The sequence below is a fragment of the Podarcis vaucheri genome (genome assembly GCF_965113315.1).
Source record: "Podarcis vaucheri genome assembly, chromosome: 16".
In the NCBI taxonomy this organism is placed as follows: domain Eukaryota; kingdom Metazoa; phylum Chordata; class Lepidosauria; order Squamata; family Lacertidae; genus Podarcis; species Podarcis vaucheri.
In genome coordinates this window covers 29,506,502-29,534,431 of record NC_138754.1, presented here as the reverse complement: position 1 = coordinate 29,534,431, position 27,930 = coordinate 29,506,502, and the positions used below count along the sequence as shown (strand labels likewise).

At 44.7% G+C, this 27,930-nt stretch overlaps 1 protein-coding gene across 2 annotated transcripts; it reads left to right on the top strand.

Moving 5' to 3' along the window:
* The first annotated feature begins 221 nt into the window (after positions 1-221).
* On the top strand, positions 222-27,299 carry LOC309521118 (somatomedin-B and thrombospondin type-1 domain-containing protein-like). 2 transcript variants are annotated; one of them, XM_082203470.1, is made up of 5 exons: positions 222-909; positions 12,290-12,475; positions 14,007-14,097; positions 22,713-22,871; positions 25,708-27,299. In XM_082203470.1, the coding sequence occupies exons 1-5, from the start codon at positions 678-680 to the stop codon at positions 25,811-25,813; spliced, it is 774 nt and encodes a 257-aa protein (XP_082059596.1). In that variant the 5' UTR covers positions 222-677; the 3' UTR covers positions 25,814-27,299. The 2 variants fall into 2 exon arrangements, with proteins under 2 accessions (XP_082059596.1, XP_082059597.1); XM_082203471.1 differs by having other exon boundaries at positions 229-909; positions 12,293-12,475.
* The last annotated feature ends 631 nt before the right edge of the window (positions 27,300-27,930 follow it).

The following is a 27,930-nucleotide window of genomic DNA, read 5'->3' as shown; positions in this document are numbered from 1 at the left end:
TAAATCACCATGAGGGTCTTTTGCCTTTTTTAAAAAAGTATTTCCAGATTCTTAGAGAATCTGGCTTTAAGACCCAGGAGAAACTTTTACACATGAACTGAAAGGAGGGGAATAACTTTTTTTGGAAGGGGCTGGTGGTGGTGCTAAATGTCCAGCCAATCCCCTTGTGTGCGTTGAGAACAACACCCGTTCGATGTTGTTTCTTATATAAAAGGCCATCACCAGTTTGAAGCCCAGTTGAGCGGTGACAGCTTTTGCTGCCAGCCGTCCATGAAAGGAACGAAAGGCAAAGAGCCTTCTCTTCAAGCAGCAAAAATCTCTCCAGCGACCCAGATGCCAATGCTCAGTCACTGAGGACCGCTTGCCAGCGCCGCCGGTCTCTTAAATAAGAGGCGTCTTTCCTTCCTCTCGAACGCCGTCGACCGGGTAGATGAGAAGTTCGAGGCTTCCACCCAGTCGCTTCTGTCGTGGGACATCATGCTGTTTTAATCCTTTGCCTGGGGAGCCTATTCCCTCCGCGGAGGGCCTGGCTTTGGAGCAGGAGCAAGTGCGAAAGAGAGAGAAACCGGGTGAAACGCCTGGAGAGCTGTTGAAGGCCGTCCGGTCTGACTTGTGGTGACGAAAGGTCATCCACACTCGGCGATTCCTAGCAGCCGGTTTCGTAGGGGAGGCAAGCCATGAGGGAACCAGGAACCGGTGTGGGGTACCAGCTAGTCTTCTGCGTGTGGCTTCTGGTGCACGGCCTCACCGAGGGTGGATGTGGCGACCGAGAGGCCCACAAATGCTGCCCGGGCCGGAATAACGATTGCTCCGATTTTTCTCTGAGGAAAACACCGTGTTACTGTGACACCTACTGTGAGAAAACTGGGGATTGCTGCGAAGATTATCACTCCGCCTGCCAGATCTCGGGTGAGTTGGCACTTCTGGGTGAGAAGGGATGACTGCAGAGGGATGTCTCTTGGTGGCTGTGCAATGTGCCCTTTGACCTTCAGGAAGCTGTGGATGCTTCTCAGGCAGAACAGGTTCCAGAAGCGGGAATCTCCAACATGTCCCAGTGCTAGAAATGGGGGAGGCATTCAGTCCAGGGCACATTTTAATACAAAACGTCCAAATTTGCACTCCTGAAACGCAGCCTGAAACAAATGATAGCAATCTGTCCAAATTTGCATTTCCTTGAATTTTGTAGTGTGGTTCCCCTACCAAATAACATACCCAGAAACATGTATGTTAGGGGAAAGTGTGTGTTAAACTGCGTCTCTTAGCGAAAATAGATGTATAAAAATGCATTTCGTTGTGGGGGCTAGTTTGTGAAAAATGGGTTCATTGGGATGAATTCTCACAAAGTTGTGTGGGGACTGACTGGAAAAATGGGAAACAGAAAACAAAATTGACCTATTCATCCACCCCTGCCTGGTTCCTATGTAATCATGTGGTGTAGTGGTCACATCATCAGGACTAGGACCTTGGGAGACCAGGGTTCGAATTCCCATTTGGCCATGAAGTTCACCTTGGAGGCCACTCACTTCCTCTCAGCCTAAATGCTGGGTTGTAGTATTAATGGAGGGGCCTCATTTAATAAGCAAACAAGCAAACAAATAATCTTTTTAAAGCTCTTCACAGCTTGGGATCAAGGTATCTACTGGATCACTCACAGCTGGGAGCACTTAGATAATTTTGGAATCTGAACTTAATGGCCTGTGGAGATGCCCCTGTACAGACAGTAACATGGATGCCTTCATTTACTTCAAAACAAAGTCAGCCAACATTTGGGATTCTCTGCTGACATCATCATCATCATCTTATTATTATTGTTATTGTTATTATTTCTTACCATCTGAGGATCACAGAGTGGTTTACATTATAAAAACACAAAAACATTGCTGACTGGGAACAGTTGTGGACCACCGGGATAAAATTTATGGCATGTAATGCCTTAAGAGAAAATATTATGAAAATGATTTATAGGTGGTACATGACCCCAGTCAAGCTTGCAAAAATCTATCATTTGCCTGACAATAAGTGTTGGAAATGTAAAGAAACTGAAGGTACTTTTTTTCACCTTTGGTGGACGTGCCCGAAGATTAAGGCCTTCTGGGAAATGATATATAATGAAATGAAAAAGGTATAAAAACACAAAAACACGTATCATAGTAACAAACACAAACAATACCTCCTCCCCAAAATTAAAAGGCCATGGACTGTTTGATTCGCCAAAGACCTGAGAGAAGATAAAATCACCCCTGCAGGGACAAAACATGTTGGTTAAGGGCCCTACCTACACTTAACACATTCAGAGAAATATCATACTATTTCAAACAGTTGTGGCTTCCCTCAAAGGATCCGGGGAGCTATAGTTTGTTAAGGGCTGTTCAGCGACTGCTATTCTCCTCACAAAACTACAAATCCAAGTTCCCTGGGGAGGGGGCCTGATGGTTAAACTACTCTGGGAATTGCAGCTCTGAGGGGAATAGGGGGTCTCCTAACTACAACCAGCATTTTTTGTTTGTTTGTTTGTTTGTTTGTTTGTTTGTTTGTCTGTCTGTCTGTCTGAAATTTTTTATTTCATTTTGACAAAGTAATAATCATTAATAATAATAATAATAATAATAATGTGCACCCCACCACCAAGACCATTCCATTATAACTATCCAACCTCCCAAAATTCCAACACCCCTTGCAGTAGTTTGACCCCCTTTCTGTTTTAACAGTACAAATTCCACAAACACACTTCATATCTCCTCAGAATCATTTCTCCTGCATATTCGCTGTCTTACCTTAATGGCACATGCTAATTTATCATTAACAGCTATATCCCACACCTCTTTATACCATTCTTCCATTTTATATTCTGCTTTCCCCTTCCACTTCCTAGCTACAATAATTCGTGCAGATGTCAATAAATTTGCTAGCAAGTCAGCATTTTTAAGAAACTACAGTTCCCAAGATCCTTGGGGGGTGGGGAAGCCACGATTGTTTAAAGTGGCATGAGCTAGCTTCAAATGTGCACAGTAGACCCACTGAAATTAATGAACAGGGCTTAAACGAAGTCTATAAATTTCAATAAAGTCTTCTCTCTAAGTATATCTCGGTTGGATCCAGTGGTCCAAAGCTTTCAGCACAGAACTGCGGAACAGATGCAATCTGTTTGTAGCGCACCGTTCTCAGCCCAGCAATCGACTCACCCTAAAACCCAAATCCTCTCCCTCCCATTTACCAGCCCCCTCCCCTGGCCAATCGGAAGCCTCCGGCCAAGCTTGTGAATGGTCCTGAATAGGTCTGGCATCTCTGTTCTCACACATGGCTTCCCACATTGATGCGGAGAGTCCAGGTTTACTGTCAACAGAAAGGCAGCGAGGACAGTTTTGAGCACACACAGCCTTACGACGTGCGGCAGGAAGAGGATCTGATTGTGTGTGTGTGCGCGTAGAGATGCCCTACAAAATTTGCACCGACATCCTTTTAAAATGGGTTGAGGAGGGGCGGATTACTGGGTTCTTGTTTTTTGCTTTTGTTTTTGAAATATTTTTTATTTGGTTTTACAAGTATAAAATCGTAACAATACCACCGTACACTTCCACATTTACAGATTCCTCCAAATACCCCTAAACATTTTGTGAATCTAAGTTTGGCCTCATTGGGGGCAGTATTTCAATATGACTAGCAAAATGAGAATACCCCTAAACATTTTTTTAGAAAAAAAGCACTGGTCCTATTATTGAACCTTTTCTTTTCCTATAATCTATATTTTATGTCACTCCAATGTCTCCATAGAACTTGTTACATTACAAGTGTTATTGTAATCCTGCTAATGTTTTCCTCTGCTTAAAGTAGACTTCAAGATAAATTATAAATTTTCCCCATTCTTTGTTAAAGTTCTGGTCTTCTTGGTTCCTGAGCTGTCGGGTCAACTTTGCCATTTTGGCATAGTCCAACAATTTTATTTACCATTCTATGGTAAGGACTTCTTTCCATCTCTGAGCTAATCACATCTGGGCTGATGTCGTCGCATACATAAAAAGTCTTTTTTGCTCCCATTCTTGTTTTTGTTTTTATTAGGCATGTTGTGATTTTATATTGTGAACTGCCAGAAGCTCTGCCAGAAGCTCTGCCAGAAGCTCTGCCAGAAGCTCACAACAACAACAACAATTTGCCAAAAGCAATGAAAGCAGACAACATGGGGGCACATTGCTAACAACACAATGGCCTGCTAAAAAATAAATCATTTAGAAACATATCACAGTGTTAAACTATGGAGAGGTAACAATGATCACCAACTTGGATGGCTTTAAAAGAAGCTAAGATAAATTCATGGGGTAATACAGTGGTGCCTCGCAAGACAAAAATAATCCGTTCCGCGAGTCTCTTCGTCTAGCGGTTTTTTTGTCTTGCGAAGCAACCCTATTAGCGGCTTAGCGGATTAGCGCTATTAGCGGCTTAGCGGCTATTAAAGGCTTAGCGGCTTAGCGGCTAAAAGGCTATTAGCGGCTTAGCAGCTTAGAAAAAGGGGGGAGCGGAAAAAAATCGGAACACTCGCAAGACGTTTTCGTCTTGCGAAGCAAGCCCATAGGGAAATTCGTCTTGCGAAGCAGCTCAAAAATGGAAAACCCTTTCGTCTAGCGGATTTTCCGTCTTGCGAGGCATTCATCTTGCGGGGCACCACTGTAATAATAATAATAATAATAATAATAATAATAATAATAATAATAATAATAATAATTTATATAGCCTTGTAACTATCTTTGTTGGAATTTGTAAATGGTTGTAACCCACCCTGGGTAAGAAGGGCAGTAAAAAGTAAAAAGGTAAAGGACCCCTGGCCGGTTGCGTCCAGTCAAAGGCGACTATGGGGTTGCGGCGCTCATCTCGCTTTCAGGCCAAGGGAGCCAGCGTTTGTCCACAGACAGCTTTCCAGGGTATGTGGCCACCAGAACTAAACCGCTTCTGGCACAACAGGACACCGTGATGGAAACCAGAGCGCACAGAAATGCCATTTACCTTCCTGCTGCAGCGGTACCTATTTATCTACTTGCACTGGTGTGCTTTCGAATTGCTAGGTTGGCAGGAGCTGGGACAGAGCAACGGGAGCTCACTCAGTCACAGGGATTCGAACTGCCAACCTTGGCAAGCCCAAGGTTTAGACCACAGCACCACCCGCTTCCCTCTAATTAGGGTAGTAGTAGTGATAATGATAATGATAATACAGTGGTACCTCGGGATGCGAACGGGATCCGTTCCAAAGCCCTCTTCGCATCCTGAATGGAATGTAAGATGCGACGGCGCATCTGCGTGTGCGTAGGTTGCGTTTTGTCACTTCCGCGCATGCGCGTGACATCATTTTGAGCATCTGCGCATGTGCGAGCGGCAAAACCCAGAAGTAATGCGCTCCGTTACTTCCACAGAGCGCAACCCGAAAGCGCTCAACCTGAAGCACATTCAACCTGAGGTATGACTGTAATAGCAACCAGGACAGCAATAACTTAAAGCCTCAAGCACGACCCCCCTCAGATATTTATTGGGGGCCCGAAGGGACCTGGGCTCCTGGGAGTTAGCTCCTATGGAAATCTCTGCACCGCCCTTGCCTTTCAGAGAGTGTCTGTTGCAAAGAAATTCGTCTGTTGTTGATGTTCACACAGCGCGGCTGGAATGAGGGATTTGGGGGAGGAGAGGGAACGGCCTCAGTAAGCCACCCCTGATCTCCAGGGAGATTAGTCCAGTCACAACTCAGCTCGATTACCGAGCAATGGTCTCTGCCAGGGAATAAAAGAGTCAGGAAGCTAGAAACCGCGCTAGCAGCACCTTGTTGGTTTAGAAACAGATTCATTCCCGAGAGCATGGACAAGCTCAGTGTGAGAGCAGCTGAACAGACCGCTGCTTCCCTTTCCTCATACCGATGACCCAAGGACCCCTGACAAAGGACAGTTTGATGGGACCCCTGGTATGCTCCCCCTAGCGAGATAATAATAATAATAATAATAATAATAATAATAATAATATTTATACCCCACCCATCTGGCTGGCTTTCCCCAGCCACACTGAGCAGCTCCCAACAGAATATCCAAAACACGATAAAACATCAAACATTAACAATTTCCCTAAACAGGGCTGCTGGTGACCGAAAGGAACTGCAGTCACCATTGTTTTCATTTCCCACAATGCCCTAGGTCATAGCCACATGTTGGGGGGGCATTGTGGGTACCAAAAGGGTGGTTGACTCACAGACGCCATCCCCAAGATGAATATCGAGAAAATGAGAGTAGCCACATTCACAATCTACTTTTAAGATTTATTCATTAAAATTGTATGCCGCTCTTCATCCGAAGATCTTGGAGCCGTTCGCAACATAAAAATGCAAAATAAAAACAAGTGGCCTAATACCCCTTTAAGCAGTCATTGCTTCCCCCAAAGAATTCTGGGAGCTGTAGTTTGCTACAGATAGTGGAGTTGTTAGGAGAACCCCTCTTCCCCTTCTAGGACTACAATTCCCATAATTCTCTGGGAAGAGGGATTGATTGTTAAGCCACTCTGGGTATTGTAGCTCTGTGAGGGGAATAGGGACCTCCTAATAACTCCTGGGAACTATAGCTCCCAGAATGCTTTGGGGGAAGCCGCATAATGCTTTTAATGTGGCCCAGAAATAAAAGATCCACCCGTCTCTAGAAACGACACACTTTAATAACAACAACAACAACAACAACAACCCCCTCAGGGAAAATAAGGAGGAAATGGAACAGGAAAGAAAGAACTCTGAATGGATAGAAGATTTGGGCAGTCTCAGGAGTGGGCAATAATTAGGAATGAACAGATCTTTCAATTTCAGTTTCTCATTCTTCCAATCTTAAATTCAGCATCGGTCTGTGAATGATTTTTTTTTAAAGTCCTCATAAACATTATAGTGCGACTTGCTCTAATATTTACGTATCTGTATGGAGTTTTTCCTAAAGGGTTTATGAGCAATTTCCCATAATATCATGCATTTGTATGTAATTTTCACCAATATATGCATTTTTAGGCACATTTCCTCCTGAACATTGGCATTTTCTTTCGTTGGAGAACCACACTGCAAAATTCAGAGAAGGGTGAATTTCAAAGGGTAGCTGTGTTTCCATCTGCATATTTGAAATGAAAGGGAAGAGCTGGAGTCTGAAATCATGTAATACTGTAGCGGGGGGCATTTTTTTTTTTGCTATTATGGTATGTATGTTTGCTTTTTTACATTGTAAACTGCCCTGTGATCTTCGGATGAAGGGTGGTAATAATAATAATAATAATAATAATAATAATAATAATAATAATAATAATAATTATAATTCAAGAAGTGTGAATTGGGTACTTTCTCATTAAATTATGAACAAAATTGATCAGTGTTCCACGCGCATCCCTGTTTACATCTGTGAACCATTGGCATCAGACTATGAAATGGTGTCCTCAGTTACCCCTCTAAACAAAATATTTTTGGCCGGCTTCCAAGCTGAGCTCTGCTGTTGATATGGTAAGGTGAGTATTGTTTAACCTCCTGGAAACTAGGAAGCCTGCAAAGACGTTTCTTCTTCACAACGCTTACTTCTTTTTTGCAAAGCGGGGTGGTGTTGTGTTTGGAACATAGGGTCTTTCTTCCACCCCAAATCATTCAGCCAAATGGAATCGGATGCAGGGAACAGACTGTTGCAGATTGTTTCTCGGCAAAGGAAAACTACGTGTGAAGCTCTTGGGAGAAGGTGTGGGTCTCTCTCTGACCAGAGCAAATAAGTGCTGATGGCAGATGAACCACACATGAATGAATGGCTGAACAGAGCTGTGGGAGAAAAAGAGAGGGGCGGAATCGTCTGGAAGCTGGGAGGGGAAAAGAATGGGTACCCTTCTTGTTTCGAGGCTTTGCCATGGGAAAGTTTCCATTGTTAACTAGGGATGGGAAAATCTGTCCATTTCAGTTTCTCTGTGTTCCAGGTATGTAGCCTTGTTGGTCTGCCGTAGTTGAAACAAAACAAAACAAAACAAAACAAAATAAAATAATAAAAAATTCCTTCCAGTAGCACCTTAGAGACCAACTAAGTTAGTTATCGGTATGAGCTTTCGTGTGCATGCACACTTCTTCAGATACACCGTGTGTATGCATATGAAAGCTCATACCAATAACTAACTTAGTTGGTCTCTAAGGTGCTACTGGAAGGAATTTATCTATTATTTTATTTTATTTTATTAGTTTCTCTGTGGTTTGTTACTAATGCCATTAAATTGAGGGCATCAAGAAGGCTTCCAGGTGCAGAGATAGGGGAGAATTTAGTTCGGTTTGCTCTTTCTGAAAAAAGATACAAACCAAAATAATGCAGCCATCCTTTGGAACTTGCACTTCTCCAAATTTGGGGGTGCCGGTTCTCCAGTGTGTTTAAAAATGTTCAAGTATGGCATTTGAGCTTTGTTATACACCTTTCGGTGCCAGGCAAAAATGTTCCCTTTTAACCAGGCCTTTGGTTGATCCGATTTACATCCTATGCCCTTTTAAAATGTGTTTTTTTGGGGGGTGGAGCAGCTATTGGGTTGTTGTTTTTATTTTTATTATGCATTTGGTGGTTTTGAGGACCCCATCTTTCCATATGAACCTACCCGGTCCCTGAAATCATCTTCTGAGGCCCTCCTTCGTGTGCCTCCTCCTCAAGAGGTCCAGAGGGTGGCAACACGAGAACAGGGCCTTTTCTGCAGTGGCTCCCCGTCTGTTGAATGCTCTCCCCAGGGAAGTTCGCCTGGCGCCTTCATTACACACCTTTAGGTGCCAGGCAAAAACGTTCCTTTTAAACCAGGCCTTTGGTTGATCTTATTGACATCCATCACCCTTTTAGAATGTGTTTTTTTGGGGGGTGGGTTATTGATTTTGTTTTGATTTTATATGTTGTGGTCTTGTGTGTGACCCACTCTGAAACCCCCCCCCACCGGTATAGGGCGGTATATAAATTCAATAAATAAAATAAATACATATATGTGTGTGTGTGAGAAAATAGCATGCCAAAAATTCATTTCATTGAGGTAGGAGAAATTAGGACACAGGACTCAGGAGTCAGTGAGAACACAAGAAGCTGGCTTAGTCACATTGTAGGTCCATCTAGCTCCATACTGACTACACCGACTGGCAGTGAGTGTCTGGGATTTCAGGTTGGGTTCTTTCCCAAGCCCTACCTGGAAATGACAGGACGTGAACCTGGGACCTTCTGCGTGCAAAGGAGGTGATGTACTAGTGAGTTACTGGGGTTTTTTTTGGGGGGGGGGTTGCATTCTAAAGCTGCATTCAAAAGACTGGATAAGTGTCCTGTAAGATGTTGACAACTTTTCGTGACAGCTTCTTAAACAAGAAATTTGCAAACTGATGCAGAAATGTGGAGTAGGGCAATTTAAGACGGAAGAACTGAGAAGCCAAAACTGACAAATGCACACATCTCTGCTTTCGCCCTGCCCAACTCTCTATAGTTTACTTAATTTATGTATCCTTTAAACCCCACAGTTCCCCCGAGGAACTCAAGGTGGCATAAATGACTCTCCTCGTCCCCATCTAATCCTCACATAGCAACCCTGTGAGGTTAGCTAGACTGAGAGACAGTGACTGGCTCAAAGTCACCCCGTGAACTTCATGGCTCAGTGAGGATTTGAACCCGTGTCTCCCAGGACATATAATAGGACATTCTCACCGCTTCACCCCGTCATCACGATCTAATCCTTTCCAGTGGTTCGCCTTCAAAGGCATCTTTTCCATCAACGAGCTCTTCTGTCTCAAACAAATCCTTATCTGATTCTGTACCCACCACTTCCCTTGGTGTGGAGTTTTCAAGTGATTAAAAAAGAAGAAATAAAAGTAGATCTCATTACATGGCCTTCAGGAAGGGAGCGTTCTAGTGTCAGTGGCCTCAAAGGTTGATGAGGGGGCTGAGGGCAGACTTAATCCTCCTCAGCCCCTAAGAACCATGGCCTTGTATCCTTTGAACTGACCCAACATGGCGGTTTTTGACAATTAACTGGCCCCTCTCTGCTTAATTCAGGACAACGGGGGCCTCCGTGCGATGGACAGACAACCTATTCTCAGCCTGGCAAAGGAGAAGCAGATGTCAGCACATCTGGAATTTCTCACGAGCGAGGGATTAAAGACCGATGACGGAAGTAGCATAATTTGGGGATAGCGTTTTATGTTTAGATTGGGCCACTTGGCCTGAAAAACGGATAAAATATCAACTCAGACGGCGATGTTCAGAGGAGGAGAAGAGGGGAAGGTGGTGATTGATACCACACATACATGGATCGCCATTTCCGCCCCCTAAATAAACAAGGAACTTAATATATATGTAAGAAAGTTGTAGGTTCCAGGCTGAGTGCCAGTTTCAGAAGTCCCCCCCCCCAATCTGCACTCTACATTTAAAGCAATCATCCCACTTTCAACCCTAAAAGAGGACAATTTTAGCAAACTCGCACTACAGTGGTAAGGTAAGATAAAGGTCCCCCTTCCCGTACGGGCCAGTCTTGACAGACTCTAGGGTTGTGCGCCCATCTCACTCTAGAGCCAGCGCTGTCCGGAGACACTTCCGGGTCACGTGGCCAGTGTGACAAGCTGCATCTGGCGAGCCAGCGCAGCACACGGAAACGCTGTTTACCTTCCCGCCAGTAAGCAGTCCCTATTTATCTACTTGCACCCAGGGGTGCTTTCGAACTGCTAGGTTGGCAGGCGCTGGGACTGAGCGACGGGAGCGCACCCCGCCACGGGGATTCGAACCGCCGACCTTTCGATCGGCAAGCCCACAGCGCCACCCGCGTCCCAATCTGTCCCTGGTAAACCAGTCAAAAATACAAGCAAGGATGGGATCTTTTGCAAAAATGTGTCTTGCATCTCTGAATCTCTCTCCATTATTGTCTGCCTCTCGGATGACAGGGATCAATCGCAGCCTGTCCTGGATTGTGAACTGCCCTGAAAGTCTCTTGCTTCGGGATGAGATCTCCGTTTTGCCCGATGGAGTGTTTTTTTGATAGGGAAAGGGGTGGAAGAGATGGTGAGCATGTTGGGGGCTTGGTATGGGGGCTGGGCTGCCAACGGTACCCTCCCCTGTGGGGCGTGGGATTTCGGAGCAAGCAGGCTAGACAGCCATGGGATGAGGCCTCAAGAAGACAACAGGATGCAGTGAGTCAGAAGGAAGGGCAAGCTAACATGTTTTGCCAGTGGAGACAGGGGGCTTATTGCTCGACGGGGATACCCGGGTCTGTTTGGCCTCGCCAAAATCCTCAGGATTCCAAGTGCTGTCTCTTTGAGTGATGCCCATTCGAGTCAGACATGAGCCATGAGCTGAACAGGGGGTGGGAGGGAGAAAAGGTGGGGCTTTCCGTGGCTTCGTCGCAGTTAGAGATCTAGGAGAAATTCAACTTTGGTTGTATTATAATGCAAAGCTTCCCGATTCACGCTTCTTGAACCGGTATGCCACTATCCTTTGAATGACCCTCAGAAAGTCACACATGTCTGAATTTCACGTTGCCGTTTCTTAACCGAACGCAGTGTACAACAATGCATATGTAAAGCGGAAATGTCTGTGCTTATGTCCTTGACTGTACCATACCAAATAAACACAGTGGTACCTCGGAAGTCGAATGGAATCCGTTCCAGAAATCTGTTTGACCTCCAAAACGTTCAGAAATCAAGGCGCAGCTTCCGATTGGCTGCAGGAAGCTCCTGCAGCCAATCGGAAGCCACGGAACCCACATCAGACATTTGGGTTCCAAAGAATGTTCGCAAACCGGAACAGTCACTTCTGGGTTTGGGGCATTCAGGAGCCAAAACGTTTGACTAGCAAGGTGTTTGGGATCCAAGGTACGACTGTAAATAAAAACCACTGGGTATTAGAGAAAACCGTTTGCAAAAATGTGTTAGGATAAAGTTGCACTAAAATGCTTAAGTAAGGAAGCTTAAGTAAGTTTATTATTATTATTATTATTATTATTATTATTATTATTATTATTGCTGAGGACAGATAGAGAACTGAATAGAAGTCTAGAAAAATGAGGAACTGAGAAATGGAAATAGATTTGCCTGCCTCTTGTTACAGGTGAGAAAGGTTCTGTGCCAACTTTGGTGACTCTACTGATCTGTTTCCCATCCTTCTCTCTCTCCCCCCCTTCACATACCTACCCTGATTCATTCTGCTCTTTATCAACATTTCTATTTTTCCCCTTCTTACTTGGGGATCTCCCTTGGCTGCAACTGTCCTTTCCGTCTCTCTCTCCCGCTCCTGGTTTATCCTATCCCACCCCCTTCTTCCCTCATCTCTAGCAGCTGTTGACTGTGTGGTCGGCCCATGGGGTCCCTGGAGTGAATGCAACGCTCTTTGCGGTACGGGCAGCAAAGACCGGACTCGCCAGGTCACCGTGCCGCCTCGAAACGGAGGAACCCCCTGCCCAGACCTAAAGCAGAGACGGGGGTGCCTTGGGGAGAACTCCGCCTGCGATACAGCAAAAGGTACGGTGCTGATAGCAGTGGCGAGATTACAATATAATGAAAACACATGTATATCTAACAGGTGCATATCTAAATGCAATTAAAACAATTGCATATACAGTGGTACCTCGGTTTTCGAATGTCTCCGAAGTTGAACGTTTCGTTTTGCGAATGCTGAATACCTGGAAGTAAATGCTTCCGTTTTCGAATGCACCTCGGAAGTTGAATGGCTTCCACTGGGTGTTTCTCAATTAAATTTGCAGACCGCCCTTTGAGCCTTTGTTTTTGAACATTTTGGAAGTAGAACGGTCTTCCGGAAAGGATTACGTTAAAAAACCGGGGTACCACTGTATAAAACAAATTTTATATATAGCGATTATTTACCTGTTATTCATTTATGGAATTTATATCCCTCCTTTTTCTCCATGGAGCTCAAGGTGGGGCAAGGGAAAACGGAAGGTTGCTGTGCAACAGCCTTCAGTTTCTGTTGCCAGCTTCATTATCTGTGCATGCAAGGAGAATCACCGTCACCCTGTTATTCATTTCAGGCAGCAAAATTTCCCTGGCTTCAGTGAGCCTTGGGCTAGCCCGCTCCTCATTCCTTCTCCTCCTCTTCTGTGAGCGAGAGCAAAATCTCCCAAGTTGACTTTGGAACAAGCCATGGTTTCACAGTAGGTCCAAACCCAGGGAACTGTGGTTTGTTCTAAGCAATATTTGTTAAAACTAATCAAGAATGCAACATTGGTTAAAACTAATCAAGAATGTGCATGTTATGTACTGAGGTTCTCACCCTGGGCCAGCAGGGGGATACTGTAGATAGTTTTCACTCAGGTCCACATATGCAAATAAGGGATTGAAAGTGACGTTCAGTGATTGGATAGTTACAGAAAGTCGTTACTGTTGCGTTGTAGTGGAGCTCTATATAAGCAGGCTGGCTGAACCCTTCAGTTCAGTTCTGTTCTGGCCTGTGAATAAACAAGAGCTGTCTGAAGAATCGCTGTGTCATCTGATATGTTCACCCACAACTTAACAGTGCAGTTGTTTCATCACCTGGACTGTTAAGTTACTTTGGGTGAGAAATGCACTAATGACATTTGTGTCTACACTGCCCTGCTCTCATCCCCCAAATTCATTTGCTGTGAACAATTCTTTGGAAGATTTACATAGCGCTATGTTTTATAGCATCCAAATGGTGCCATTAAATCATGAATGGTGCGTGCTTTGAGATTCAAAGATGGTTGTAATTAACAATTTCCAACAAATGGTTATAATTTGACCTGCTCCAATGTAAATGGATTGATTTTAAATAAAGTAAATGCCCATTAATTTGCAGGTTTTGAAGTAACAAAAGGCAGTTAAGTGCCTGTATGTAAATTTATGGTGCTCCTAACGAGAATAAGAAATAACTTTGCTCTAGCTGTGCTGTCAACATTGTACCCCTTCGATTAATTTTCCGTTTGTTCTTTCCTCTTAAATTCTCTGTGCTAGCCTGACATGATGAGTGTCTTTAATCAGATCATGGCTCCTTTTATTTCCATGTCTCTTTTGACAGAGGTGGCTAAGATCCTGCCTGATTCTTTTAAAAGGGATTTTAAGGACCCCTGGAGAAGACCTCACATGTTAACGAGGGAGAAGCTGCCAAGGTAGGATTTACCTGGAAGTACATTTCCAAAATATAAGATAAAAAATAAAATAAAATAAAACCTACATACAGCAACAGTGTTTTGTGTTGCGTAGGCTCTTATGATTATTAAGTAATGGGCCCCGCCTGCTAGCCTGCTCCCTAAAGTATCACTGATTTGCTCATTTCTATATATAGAGTGCCTACATTCTGCAAGTGCAAATGGCTTTAGATACCTATTAGGTCCATAAATTACCATATACAGTGGTGCCCCGCAAGATGAATGCCTCGCAAGACGGAAAACTCGCTAGACGAAAGAGTTTTCCATTTTGGAGGTGCTTTGCAAAACGAATCTCCTATGGGCTTGCTTCGCAAGATGACAATGCCTTGCGAGTTCCTGCGGTTTTTTTTCCCTTTCCACCCCCTTTTTCTAAGCCGCTAAGCCGCTTATCAGCTGATCTGATCAGCAGATAAGCCGCTAAAAGCCGCTAATAGCGCTAATCCGCTAATCCTTCAATGGGCTTGCTTCGCAAGACGAAAAAACCGCTAGACGAAGAGAATCACAGAACGGATTCTTTTCGTCTTGCGAGGCACCACTGTAGCATATATTCAACACAACAAACAGTGACAATTTGTTGTTGACAAAGGACAGCTAGAGATATAAAGGGCCCCATTACCTTCAGTAGCTTAGGGCCTCATCAAACCTAAATCTGGCTTTGATACCACCCTATACCTCAGGGTGGTTCACAGAAAAGATCACAATATAGAAAATCAAAATAAGAACAATAGCACAATAACACCCCCCCCCCCAAAAAAGAGCCACATTTTAAAAGGGCATGGGATGTCATTCAAATCAACCAAAGGTCTGGTTAAAAAGGAACATTTTTGCCTGGTGCCTAAAGGTGTATAATGAAGGCACCAGGCATACTTCCTTGGGTAGAGCATTCCACAGACAGGGAGCCACTGCAGAGAAGACCCCGTTCTCCTGTTGCCACCCTCCGCACGAATCGAGGAGGAGGCACACGAAGGAGGGCCTCCGAAGATGATCTCAGGGGCTGGCTAGATTCATATGGGAAGAGGTGGCCCTTGAGGTATTGCGGTCCTGAGGCGTTTAAGCTCTTACGTTCCTGTTAATGCCTCTCCTCCTTTCATCTTGAGACCTCCTGCGTGTTGCTCTCCTCCCCTTCCCTCCCTCCCCCTCCCCTTGTTCAGTGACCGGCTTTAGTAAATGCGAGGATGGAATTTTAAGCAGGAACATTAGCAGGATGTTATCTGGGAGAGGCCTTTCCAAGTAAAAGCAAGAAAAAGAAGAAAAAGTGTGGGTGGCTGGGTTGCATATTCTTCTTCACCGTCTCCCGTGCATAACATGGAACATAGCCAGATCGCGTTTCTGTGGGGAGGGGTTGCCGGAGGGCTTAGGGTAGCCTAGTTAACTAAGCAGCCAGCCCCAAAGTTCATTGTTTGGCTCCAGTTGGCATCATGTGCTAGGACACATATTCAGCATAGCTGGCCGGCTTTGCTAGTGAGGTTGGGGGGGTTGGGGAGGGAGAAATAATTCCCTGCATGGCTTGAAACTCAAATAGAGGTCCTTTTAGTTCAGGGTCAGCTTGCTGCAAAGAAAGAAGGAAGCCAGGAAAGCGGGCGGGGGCAGGGGGGGCGGGAAGGCTGTGAGAAAGAAAGCATTTGACTCTTCAGGATCAAATCAAATTGTGCCCACCCCCAGTTAGGAATGGAGAAGGGATTCAAATCAGTTCATCTACCTAATCCACACTTTCGAAAAATGATAGGTAAGCGGCCCATCAATATTATCTTTTCTCTGAATTTTGCAAGGTGGTACTCCAGCTGAGTAAGGTGGACCAAAATGCACATACCTGGGTATATGTGAAAACAACATACAAAAGTGCATTGCGTCGAGGAAAATGGTTTTGCAAAAATGTGTGCATTTACGCATTTGTGTTGTAAACCGCTTTGAGATTTCCCCCTCCCCCCTTAAAAATATAAAGCGGTATAGAAATGTGAAATATACTCGGAATCGAGAGTGGATTTCATGCTCTTTATTCAGCTCATAGTGGTGAGGAGGAATGGAAGTTCCCCCAGAATGTCTGCTTTATATACATTATTTACACAATGGGCCCTACGTGATTGGCTAATTCACCTGTAGGCCAATCAGGTTGCGGATTCCCTTCCACCTGGAGCTGGATTGGGTGGCTCCTATGGACCAATCAGACTGCTGCATTCTGGATCCTATTGTTCTAGGACCAATCAGACTGCTGCATTCTGAATCCTATTCAACTCAGTTCATAACAAAATGAAATTAAGAAGAAGAAAGAAGAAGGAAGTTGTGTTTTCCTTGAAGTTCCATTGTACTCCACAAGGCTTGCACATCATTCTTTTGAAAGTAAAGCACCTTGTGTTTTCAGTTTTCCTTGATGCTTATGTTTGGAGGATACAGGGGAACTTATCCTTGCTGTTCCCCACATTCACCTTCTCTAGAATGGCCCTGGGAGCCAAGCCTCAGCGGCTGACTCTGATTGGCTCCAATCAGCACAAAGCGGGAGAAGACCTCTTCTTGGTATCTAAAAAGCACCTCTTCCATGCTGATTGGTTGGTTCTGGGATTCTAGTCTTTGACACCCACCCGGGAACACTGTACCTCTGAGCCAGACAGATTGGTGGGGCAGGGCCCCATTTGTCCTAGTGAACCAATATTTCAGACCCTCCAAATGTCCCTATTTTTCCAGGGGGACAGTCCCAGAAGCCGTCCCGGTTTCTGATTTGATCCCAAAATGTCAAGCTTTTCCTCAGGATGTCTCTATTTTCACTGGAGAAATGCTGGAGGGTTATGGAGGTAGGCGACCCCTGAGCCAAGGAGATAAGTAACTATACAACCTTTAGAAGACATCTGAAGGCAGCTCTGTATATGGGAGGTTTTCTTTCAATGTTTAATTATACACACACACACACACACACACACACACACACACACAGTGGTGCCTCGCAAGACGAAAAGAATCCGTTCTGTGATTCTCTTCGTCTAGCGGTTTTTTTGTCTTGCGAAGCAAGCCCATTGAAGGATTAGCGGATTAGCGCTATTAGCGGCTTTTAGCGGCTTTTAGCGGCTTATCTGCTGATCGGATCAGCTGATAAGCGGCTTAGCGGCTTAGAAAGGGGGGGGAGGAAAAAAACCCAGCAGGAACTCGCAAGACATTGTCGTCTTGCGAAGCAAGCCCATAGGAAATTCGTTTTGCGAAGCACCTCCAAAACGGAAAAATCTTTCGTCTAGCGAGTTTTCCGTCTTGCGAGGCATTTGTCTTGCGGGGCACCACTGTATATATATATATATGTTGGAAGCCACCCAGAGTGGCTGGGGCAATCCAGTCAGATGGTAGGGTATAAATTATAAAATAATAACTATAATCAGGCAGAGGGCCTTCTTGGTAGTGGCGCTGGCCCTGTGGAATGCCCTACTATCAGACGTCAAGGAAATACAGTCATACCTCGGGTTACAGACGCTTCAGGTTCTGTTTTTTCGGGTTACTGACCCGCCGAAACCCAGAAGTACCAGAACAGATTACTTCCGGGTTTCGGCAGTGGTGCATGCGCAGAAGCGCCAAATTGCAACCCGCACGTGTGCAGATGTGCCGCTGCGGGTTGCGAACGTGCATCCCGCACGGATCATGTTTGCAACCCAAACGTCTACTGTAAACAACTACAGTGGTACCTCGGGTTAAGTACTTAATTCGTTCCGGAGCTCCGTTCCTAACCTGAAACTGTTCTTAATCTGAAGCACCACTTTAGCTAATGGGGCCTCCTGCTGCCACCGCGCCGCCGGAGCACAATTTCTGTTCTCATCCTGAAGCAAAGTTCTTAACCTGAGGTACTATTTCTGGATTAGCAGAGTCTGTAATCTGAAGCGTATGTAACCCGAGGTACCACTCTATCTGACTTTTAGAAGACATCTGAACACCCTGTTTAGGGAAGTTTTCAATGTTTGATATTTTATCGTGTTTTTAATATTCTGTTGGTAGCCGCCCAGAGTGGCTGGGGAAACCCATCCAGATGGGCAGAGTATAAATAATAAATTATTATCATCATCATTATTATTGAATAAAGGTAAAGTTAAAGGGACCCCTGACCATTAGGTCCAGTTACAGACGACTCTGGGGTTGCGGCGCTCATCTCGCTTTACTGGCTGAGGGAGCCGGCGTACAGCTTCCGGGTCATGTGGCCAGCATGACTAAGCCGCTTCTGGCAAACCAAAGCAGTACACGGAAATGCCGTTTACCTTCCCGCTGGAGTGGTACCTATTTATCTACTTGCACTTTGACATGCTTTTGAACTGCTAGGTTGGCAGGAGCAGGGACCGAGCAACGGGAGCTCACCCCGTCGCGGGGATTAGAACCGCCGACCTTCTGATCGGCAAGTCCTAGGTTCTGTGGTTTAACCCACAGCGCCACCCGTGTTCCTTATTATTGAATAGGATTTCCCTATTTGTCATCGGAGAAATGTTGGAGAGTATAGTCTTTGCTGGCTCAATCACACAAGCAGCATCTAATCCTGGCCTGATCTAATCCTTTTGCATAGTTACTTGGGAGAGCTACACTTCTTCCCGGCTCTCTGTTCCTTGGAACAGAACCAGAGCAGAGAGAGAGAGAGAGAGAAAGGCAGCCAAGGCCAAGCAATTTCTGGACGATGTCGCCTTCCCCTCTGATGTTCCATCGATTGTCTCCGGCCGCCGGATTCTCGCACCAGAGTGTCGTGACAGCCAGAGATTCTGGCCTAATTAGGGAGACGCAATCAAAGCCCGCGGCTCCGAGAGGGAGAAGCTTTGGTGTTGCTGAGATACAGCAGACGGGCTTTGCGATGTCCGTGCATTGCTCCCGGAGCTGTCGCGTGACATCTGGCAAAACAGGCCTCCTTCGTACACCACGGCGCTCTCAAAACCGTGGATGCAAAAATTTGTGGAATATGCAGAAATGGTGAAGCTTACCGGAAGAATAAGAAATCAAGATAAGAATTTTTTTAAAAAATAAAAGAATAGAAATGGTTTATTGAATATTTACAGATAAATTGCAAACAGATAAAAACATTGGCAGGGTTATTGTAACCACCTGCAGTTTCATAAGAGTCTTCTAAAGAAGATGAATGAAGGAGCAAATTAAGTTCATTTGGATATGCTGAAGATATGAAAAATAAATTTAAGGAACTGTAGAAAGAAGAGGAAGGAAGCCAAGTTTTTATTTTTCCATTTGTGTCTGCAGAATTAGTCACACCTTTACTTTTGTTGTCTCTTACATAAATGTTTAGGTCAGATCCATCATTTCTCCCTGTTGCTCCTTTGAGTTAGGTTCTTACAAAATGTGCTCTCCCAACAAAAACACGCATGTACACAATCTGCTCCTTTGCAGATTGACACACCTTTGAAACGTCAAAATGATTGTAAAATTAGTGAAATGTATAAACTTGAAAAGTATATTTTAAAAAAAGAAATAAAAAACTGAACCATCACAGTAAACAGATAAACCCACCAGGGCAAACTTTACAAAAGACCTGGACGATTTTAAATGCCAGCAATTGTTTTTTTTTTAAGGACTTCTTTTGGGGTGTTATTCAACTAAATAATTGTGCCAGAGCAAGGATTAGTGTTAGTGTAATAGGACTCCCACCCAGGTGTCCTGTGCCATCCCCAAAGCTGTGCCAGAAGGCTGGGTGGGAAACTCAGCACAAATTCAGGGGGAGGAGAGTGTGAAAATACTCCATTGTGTAAGGAGAAATCCTTGTGCTGTTGGAACAGGGTACTTGTCATTATAGCGAATACAATCCTTAGCGCTGATATAAGGTAATCATAGCATGGAGCCAGGCCAGACTCTTTTGAGAGGGCATTTCACAACAGGGGCCACCACCAAAAAGGTCCTGTCTCCATTAGCCACCTAACACACCTCATTTGGTGTTGGTGGGCACAGAAATTTACTTAATAAATTCGCAGCCCAATCCGATGGAGATATGTGTGTATCTATTCCCGTGCAGGGAAGGCAGAGGTGAAGTTGGCTGTGTGCCCTACCTCACAGAGAACAGTTCTCTATCTGAAAGCATTCTGTGTTTGAAGGGTTCTCCAGGTCTGGTTCCACTATACAGTGGTACCTCTGGTTGCGAATGGGATCCGTACCGGAGGCCCGTTTGCAACCTGAAAAGAACGCAACCTGCGTCTGTGCATGCGCGGGTCGCGAGTCACTGCTTTTACACATGCGTGTGACATCGTTTTGCGCGTCTGCGTATGTGTGAGTGGCGAAACCTGGAAGTAACCCTTTCCAGTACTTCTGGGTCGCCATGGGATGCAACCTGAAAACGCGCAACCTGAAGCAAACGTAACATGAGGTATGACTGTACTTTTAAAGCCCTCTGATACTACTTTTAACAGCCATGGCCTCCCCAAAAGAATTATGGGAGCTGTAGTTTGTTAAGAGATTTTTTTTAGGAGGACCCTGTTCCCTTCACAGAGCTTTTTGCTGGACTGGACCACCACAGAACAGGATGGTCTGTTTTGCCTCCGGGAATGCTGTTTGGGAGCCAGGAATAAACAGGAAGTCGCAGAAGCAAATAAGAAGCTTTGGATTATGAATCCCAAGAGAAATACCTAAGTAGCATTCCTTGGTCATCCCTGCAGGGTATCCCTGCTTGATCAGCCACCATATTATAAACAGAAAAAAAGAACAAACATATCTGACCAATCCTGTCTCCTTTATGCTAGCACTGAGCTTTGGTGTGTAAACAGTATATTCATCTTTCTCCTAACCAGCAAGCTGAGGATGAAGTTTGGATTCTTCTCCATCTATTGATGGAATCACTTAGTAAAAGACCTTTCTTTCTTTCTTTCTTTCTTTCTTTCTTTCTTTCTTTCTTTTTATATGTGTCAGGGACTGTGCTGAGGAGGAATGGTGGGAGCCTCCCCCTCCCCCTGTTCCTGCTCCTGAATCTTCCCAGGAGCAGGAGGGCAGTATAGATTTGGAACAGTGGTTTGCAGAGGGGCATAGTTCAGAAGGCAGAAGCTGGGAAATACTGGATGGGGAACAGCTAGCAAAAGGAACACTGGAAGAGAGAGTGTTAACAGATTCACAGTCTCTGGACAGCATTCACCCCCCTTCTCCAAAGTCCCAGAGAGCTCAAAAACTGGCAGAACAGAAAGCACAGAGTGTACAAACTCAGATTACAAGACGTAGAAGTGACATAGATTAATAGGGACAGAAGGGAGGTGTAATCCTTAATTGGGAGCACCACCATTTCTAGGTGATGTGTTCTTTGTTCTCTCTCTCTGATTATGAAAGTTACTAACTGGTAAGAAGACTCCTTTTCCTTTGTTCTGCTTATCTACTGCCATGGGGGCAAGAAGCCGATTTCCTGAAGGCTGACAATATGTTTCTATCATGCCACCTCTTGCTCACATTTTCTTAAAGCTAAAAAGTCCCAAATGATACCACCTTGCCTCCTAGCGGAGTTGCTCCGTTACGTGGTCCCATCAGTAGCATCCTTCCGACTCCCGGGTACCTAGGCTGCTAGCCATCTTCCCCCCTCCGACAAGGCTTGACAGAGCCAGGGCAGAGAGCGTTGTCCTCGCTTGGGTGTGGCTTCGTGATCAACTCCACATCATCACGACAGTGTCGTTGTGAAGCCAGATCAGAGTGAGGGCAACGTGCCCTGCCCTTGCTCTGGAGTCTTTTGCCTAGAAAAGAAGACCCAATAGCTGTGACAACCTTCCTACCTAGTGGGCGGCTGTGTTTCAGTTTGTATATTCTGTTGAAAATAATAATAATAATAATAATAATAATAATAATAATAATAATAATAATAATTTATTTGTACACCGCCCATCTGGCTGAGTTTCCCCAGCCACTCTGGGCAGCTTCCAACAAAGATTAAAAATACATTAAAATGTCACACATTAAAAACTTCCCTAAACAGGGCTGCCTTCAGATGTCTTCTAAATGTCAGGTAGTTGTTTATCTCTTTGACATCTGATGGGAGGGTGTTCCACAGGGCGGGCGCCACTACTGAGAAGGCCCTCTGCCTGGTTCCCTGTAGCTTTGTTTCTCGCAATGAGGGAACCGCCAGAAGGCCCTTGGCGCTGGACCTCAGCGTCCGGGCAGAACGATGGGGGTGGAGACGCTCCTTCAGGTATTCTGGTATAATGACCAACTTGGGTATAATGGCAACTTAGGGCTCTTCGATACTTGTCCCATGATTTCTCAGTATGGGGCTCAAAGGTTTTTCTTTTCCCCAGGGAAAACCCACAGTTGGCCGCAGAATTAGAACAAACATCCACTGAGTATTGCACAGATTCACATTTTTTCCGATTCAGTGGTAAACAGAGGGTTTTCCCAGGGGAAAACTTCTTGGACCTGTACCTAGAAGAAATCACAGGATGAATGCAAGTGTGCATGAGCTCTTAAGTGGATTGTTTTCTGAACGGGAACTGTGTTGCATCTCTCCCCCCAATCCTGTTGTTGTTGGCATCCGTCTGTCTCAAGAGACGATGGCCTCCATTTGTGTATGTCTGGGGTGCAGAGGGCAGGAATGGTTTGAAGGCAATTTAACCAAGCATGGAGACCTAACCCTTTCCTTCCTCCCTCTTTCTACTTCCCAGTTACTGCATCTACTTCCGCCTGACGCAGGTGAGCCCTGCCTGCCGCCTGCATTTCTGGAGCAGGCCGTTGGCGAGAGAGCGTCGTGTCTGCGTGGAATGCCAAGGGAATGCCGTGGGCAGCAAGAAACGCTGCCAAGGGGATGGTCTGCAGGGAGCCAGGTGTGTGGTTGCAGACTCCTTCAATAAACAGACCCCTGTGATCTTTGAGACAGCTTTACTTGGTCCAGAGCAACAGCAGCCATTGGTGGAACTCACAAAAGTGGACTCTGCAGGCCCATAAATCACACAGGCTTCTACAGAGGCTTTCCCTTGCCTTAGTTTTACACATGCATAGAAATTAAGTCATGTTCTCAGAGGGAAAGCATGTCTCCAGAGCAGCTTCGTCACACTGGCCACGTGACCCAGAAGTGTCTTCGGACAGCGCTGGCTCATGGCCTCTTAAGCGAGATGAGCACGCAACCCCAGAGTCGGTCACGACTGGCCCGTACGGGCAGGGGTACCTTTACCTTTACATATATATATGTTGTTTAGTCGTTTAGTCGTGTCTGACTCTTTGTGACCCCATGGACCAGAGCACGCCAGGCACCCCTGTCTTCCACTGCCTCCCGCAGTTTGGTCAGACTTATGTTTGTAGCTTTGAGAACACTGTCCAACCATCTCGTCCTCTGTCACCCCCTTCTCCTTGTGCCCTCCATCTTTCCCAAGATCAGGGTCTTTTCCAGGGAGTCTTCTCTTCTCATGAGGTGGCCAAAGTCTTGGAGCCTCAGCTTCAGGATCTGTCCTTCCAGTGAGCACTCAGGGCTGATTTCCTTCAGAATGGAGAGGTTTGATCTTCTTGCAGTCCATGGGACTCTCGAGAGTCTCCTCCAGCACCATAATTCAAAAGCATCAATTCTTCGGTGTTCAGTCTTCTTAATGGTCCAGCTGTCACTTCACTTCAATACATCACTACTGGGAAAACCATGGCTTTAACTATACGGACACACACACACACACATTTTTTAAATTAAATTTTATAATTTACATTTCAAAATATTCATTTAAACAACCTTAAACCAGTAACTTCCCTTCTTCTCTTTCCATGGTTCATTTTGCATACCAAACATCCCTGCATATTTTACATAAACTAAAACATTCAGTAAACCATTGTTACATCCCTCAAAACTTATTTACACTGATGAATTTATCTTCAGGCTACCAACGTTTTCAAATGAACACAATTTTCACCCATATATTCAGTAAACATTTTCCAGTCTTCTTTAAACGTATTTTCTTCTTGTTCTCTTATTCTGTATGTTAAATCTGAAAGTTGCGCGTATTCCATCAGTTTAAGTTGCCATTCTTCTTTGGTCGGGACCTTGCTCGTTTTCCATTTTGGGGATAGCAAAACACAGGCTGCAGTAGTAGTATACATAAATAACCTTTTTTGACACCTGGGAATTTCAGTCTGAATTATCCTCAACAGAAAGGACTCTGGTTTTTTTGTGTTTTTTAGGAAAGTATCTTTAAACATTTTTTCCAATTCATTATATATTATTTCCCAATATTCTTTTACCCTTTTACAAGTCCACCACATATGATAAAATATACCATCAACCTCGATACATATAAAGCACTTTTCTGATTTGGACTTATACATTTTAGCAAGTCTACTTGGAGTTAAATACCATCTGTAAATCATTTTTCTGGTAGTTCTCCTTCAATGAATAACATGCTGTGAACTTCAAATCGCTCTTCCAAAGTTCCCCCCAGAGATTCAAATCTATATTATGTCCTATATTGCCCAGTGTGTCATAGAAGCTTTAACAAGTTCGTCTTTTGTTTCCTAATCTAACAACAGATTGCACATTTAGATAACTATTATCCTGCACAAATATGTAATTTCTGCTGTAGCTCTCTGAGGGGAATTTAGCCCGATTTAACAACTCTGTGGTGACATATGTGTGTGTGTGTGTGTGTGTGTGTGTGTGTGTATACACACACACACACACACACACACACATATGGCACGATTTTATTTCTTATATAAGTATTGAGGCACACGGTCACGCAGTGCTATCAGTATATTCTAATGTCTGGCTCATTTAAGACTATATTTAAGTCTATCTTTATTCTCAACGATGGAATTCACAGGTGGAGAAATACTTTGATTTTAATAAATATTTATTATTTGTAAATTTTGGGTTAAAAGGGGGGGAACGCTATAAACGCTATCATTATAACAAAAGATAATAATAAAAACCTATGGAAAATCGCTTAGAAATATATTTTTGCTCTCCTGCGCCATCTGCTGTTGCATGTTTATAACACATTCAAATCGCTGGTTGTTGTTGTTGTTTTACTAATGTAGCTAAGTCCTTTGTGTGAGTTACTGCTTTATTACCCTTTGAAGCTGTGCTGTATCTTTGAACTTCTGTCCTTCCAGGCCATGAAACCTTATGATTTGATTTACAGTAGAACCTCTTACTTACGACCGCCTCTACTTGGGCCCGATCCAAGTCGCGACCGTGGCAAACCTGGAAGTAAATACAGTGGTACCTCTGGTTACGTACTTAATTCGTTCTGGAGGTCCGTTCTTACTATTTCTGGGTTAGCGGAGTCTGTAACCTGAAGTGTATGTAACCTGAAGTGTATGTAACCTGAGGTACCACTGTACTGGGTTTGCCGTGATTCACACACATGCAGAAGCCGTTTCTGAGGTTTGCACATGCGCAGAAGTGCCTACCGCCGTCTGCACATGCGCAGAAGTGCGCCGCTGCCGAATGCATGCACCTGTGCACAACGACACTTAAAGGACGGGCCGCCGGAACGGATTATGGTGGTAAGTAGGGGTTCCACTGTTTTTATTTATTTACTCGCTGTTTTCTTACTTTTTGTTATCTTTGCGCTTTATTCATTTAGATTGCTTTTTGTAACAAATCAATAAAAAAAATTTAAAAGAAGGAACTGGAAACTGTACCTCATCGACTCCATCCTATCTTTTGTCTTTCTCTAGAACATTCTGGACTGCGGCGTCCATCGCTGGCTGCCAGGGATCTTGGGTACAGGAGTCTCTACAGGAGAAATGTGTGTGCCCTCAACTCTCCTTTATCTTCATATGACGTCCTGTCAAGCTGAGTGGCAATCTTAAGAAAGAGAGGAAAGACTGGATGTCAGCCGCAGCTGTTTTGGGTTGTTTTCTTTTGGTAAAGAAGAGAGCTGAAGGAGTCAAGCTACATTTTGCCAATCATTATGCAAACTCATTGTTTCCACTTGTTTTATAATGGACACCTGACCGTGTATCCTTTCCAAACACAAGAACGTCTGATTCAATCTCTCTTTGTTAAAAAAAAGACAAAAAGAACTGCATATATATATACATTATATACCTCTGGAAAAGGTATACTACCTCCACCATTGCCGCTAAAATGGAAGATGGCATATTTTGTCTGCTTTCCACAACGACTCCCAACTTTATTTAAGACAGGGAACCTTTCCACACACGCCCCAGCCCAAGAAACACATTCTCTTCTGGGCAATGTTCCATGGGTCAAATCTCCATTATGGGTGGAGCCAGAGTCAAAAGCGGGCAGAGCAAGAAATGTCAATTTTATATTCGCTCATTGTGGGAATGTTGTGAATACTAGAAAAGGATATATTGATGTAATATGGTGGTACCTTGGGTTACATACGCTTCAGGTTACATACGCTTCAGGTTACAGACTCCGCTAACCCAGAAATAGTGCTTCAGGTTAAGAACTTTGCTTCAGGATGAGAACAGAAATCGTGCTCCGGCGGCGCGGCAGCAGCAGGAGGCCCCATTAGCTAAAGTGGTGCTTCAGGTTAAGAACAGTTTCAGGTTAAGTACAGACCTCCGGAATGAATTAAGTAACTTAACCCGAGGTACCACTGTAGTATCTTTCCTAACTCATGCTTGTGAGTCAGCAGCAGAGTATATTCCCCAATACAGTGGTACCTTGGGTTAAGTGTGTGTAAAGCAAGGTTGCTGAGGGAAGTGGCCTGGGGAGGTTCCCAGGGGCCAGGTATAGAGGTGTTGAAGGGCCGCACTCGGCCCTTTCTCGATTTAAGACAAGAAGCTACCAGCAGCTGCCTGCTTCTTCATTTCTTGAACCTTAAACACAAAGGGGAAGAGTTTATGTGTGGGAATGTAGTGGGACTTATCTCCACCCCCTTTCAATTGATTTTTAAAATTAAGTTTTCAAAGATTTTAACAGACAATATACCCTGTCTCTTATATTTTTATTTTTGACTTCCCAGCCTCCCCTCCTTGATGTTTTTGTTCTTTTATTGTTGGTTGCTGCATTATACTTGTTACTAGGTTTAAAAATGCTGCTTTAAAAACCAGGACGTTTTGCCAAATTTTAAAAATCCACCTGGACAGAAATTTTAAGCCTGACAAAGAGGATGCGTTTGTGGAAAACCCGACTTGTTACCAAACCCCCATACACCATCCTTATCGGTATTTTTATTCCCCGCCTCCTGCCGTTCGTATTTCGAATCTTGCTCACTATTTTATATCGCAATTATACTTCATCGGAAAGTCCAAAAAAAGGCCTCTAGTTTTCCATTAAAAGTTCATCATTTCTATCTCTTAAGTTTTACAGTCCAGCGAATGTAGTTTGTACTTAACAAGACCCATCAGAATTAACCAGACTTAAAGGGTAAAGGTAAAGGTAAAGGTACCCCTGCCCGAACGGGCCAGTCTTGACAGACTCTGGGGTTTGTGCGCCCATCTCACATCTAGAGGCCGGGGGCCAGCGCTGTCCGGGGACACTTCCGGGTCACGTGGCCAGCGTGACATCGCTGCTCTGGCGAGCCAGAGCCGCACACGGAACGCCGTTTACCTTCCCGCTGGTAAGCGGTACCTATTTATCTACTTGCCCCCGGGGGTGCTTTCGAACTGCTAGGTTGGCAGGCGCTGGGACCTAACAACGGGAGCGCACCCCGCCGCGGGGATTCGAACCGCCGACCTTTCGATCGGCAAGCCCTAGGCGCTGAGGCTTTAGCCCACAGCGCCACCCGCGTCCCTGTTGGCTGCAAATCACTAGCACCACACCCCATACATACTATTGAAAAATACAAGTTCAGTAAGGCTTACTTTCAGGCAAGGGACACAGGTGGCGCTGTGGGTTAAACCACAGAGCCTAGGACTTGCCGATCAGAAGGTTGGCAGTTCGAATCCCTGCGATGGGGTGAGCTCCCGTTGCTCAGTCCCTGC

Bases quoted from the DNA above. Each gene is read 5' to 3' on its own strand.
- LOC309521118 (XM_082203470.1), top strand. From the start codon at position 678: ATGAGGGAACCAGGAACCGGTGTGGGGTACCAGCTAGTCTTCTGCGTG. The intron at 910-12,289 runs GTGAGTTGGCAC...CCTCATCTCTAG, and splicing joins CTCCGCCTGCCAGATCTCGG to CAGCTGTTGACTGTGTGGTC. The intron at 12,476-14,006 runs GTACGGTGCTGA...CTCTTTTGACAG, and splicing joins CGCCTGCGATACAGCAAAAG to AGGTGGCTAAGATCCTGCCT.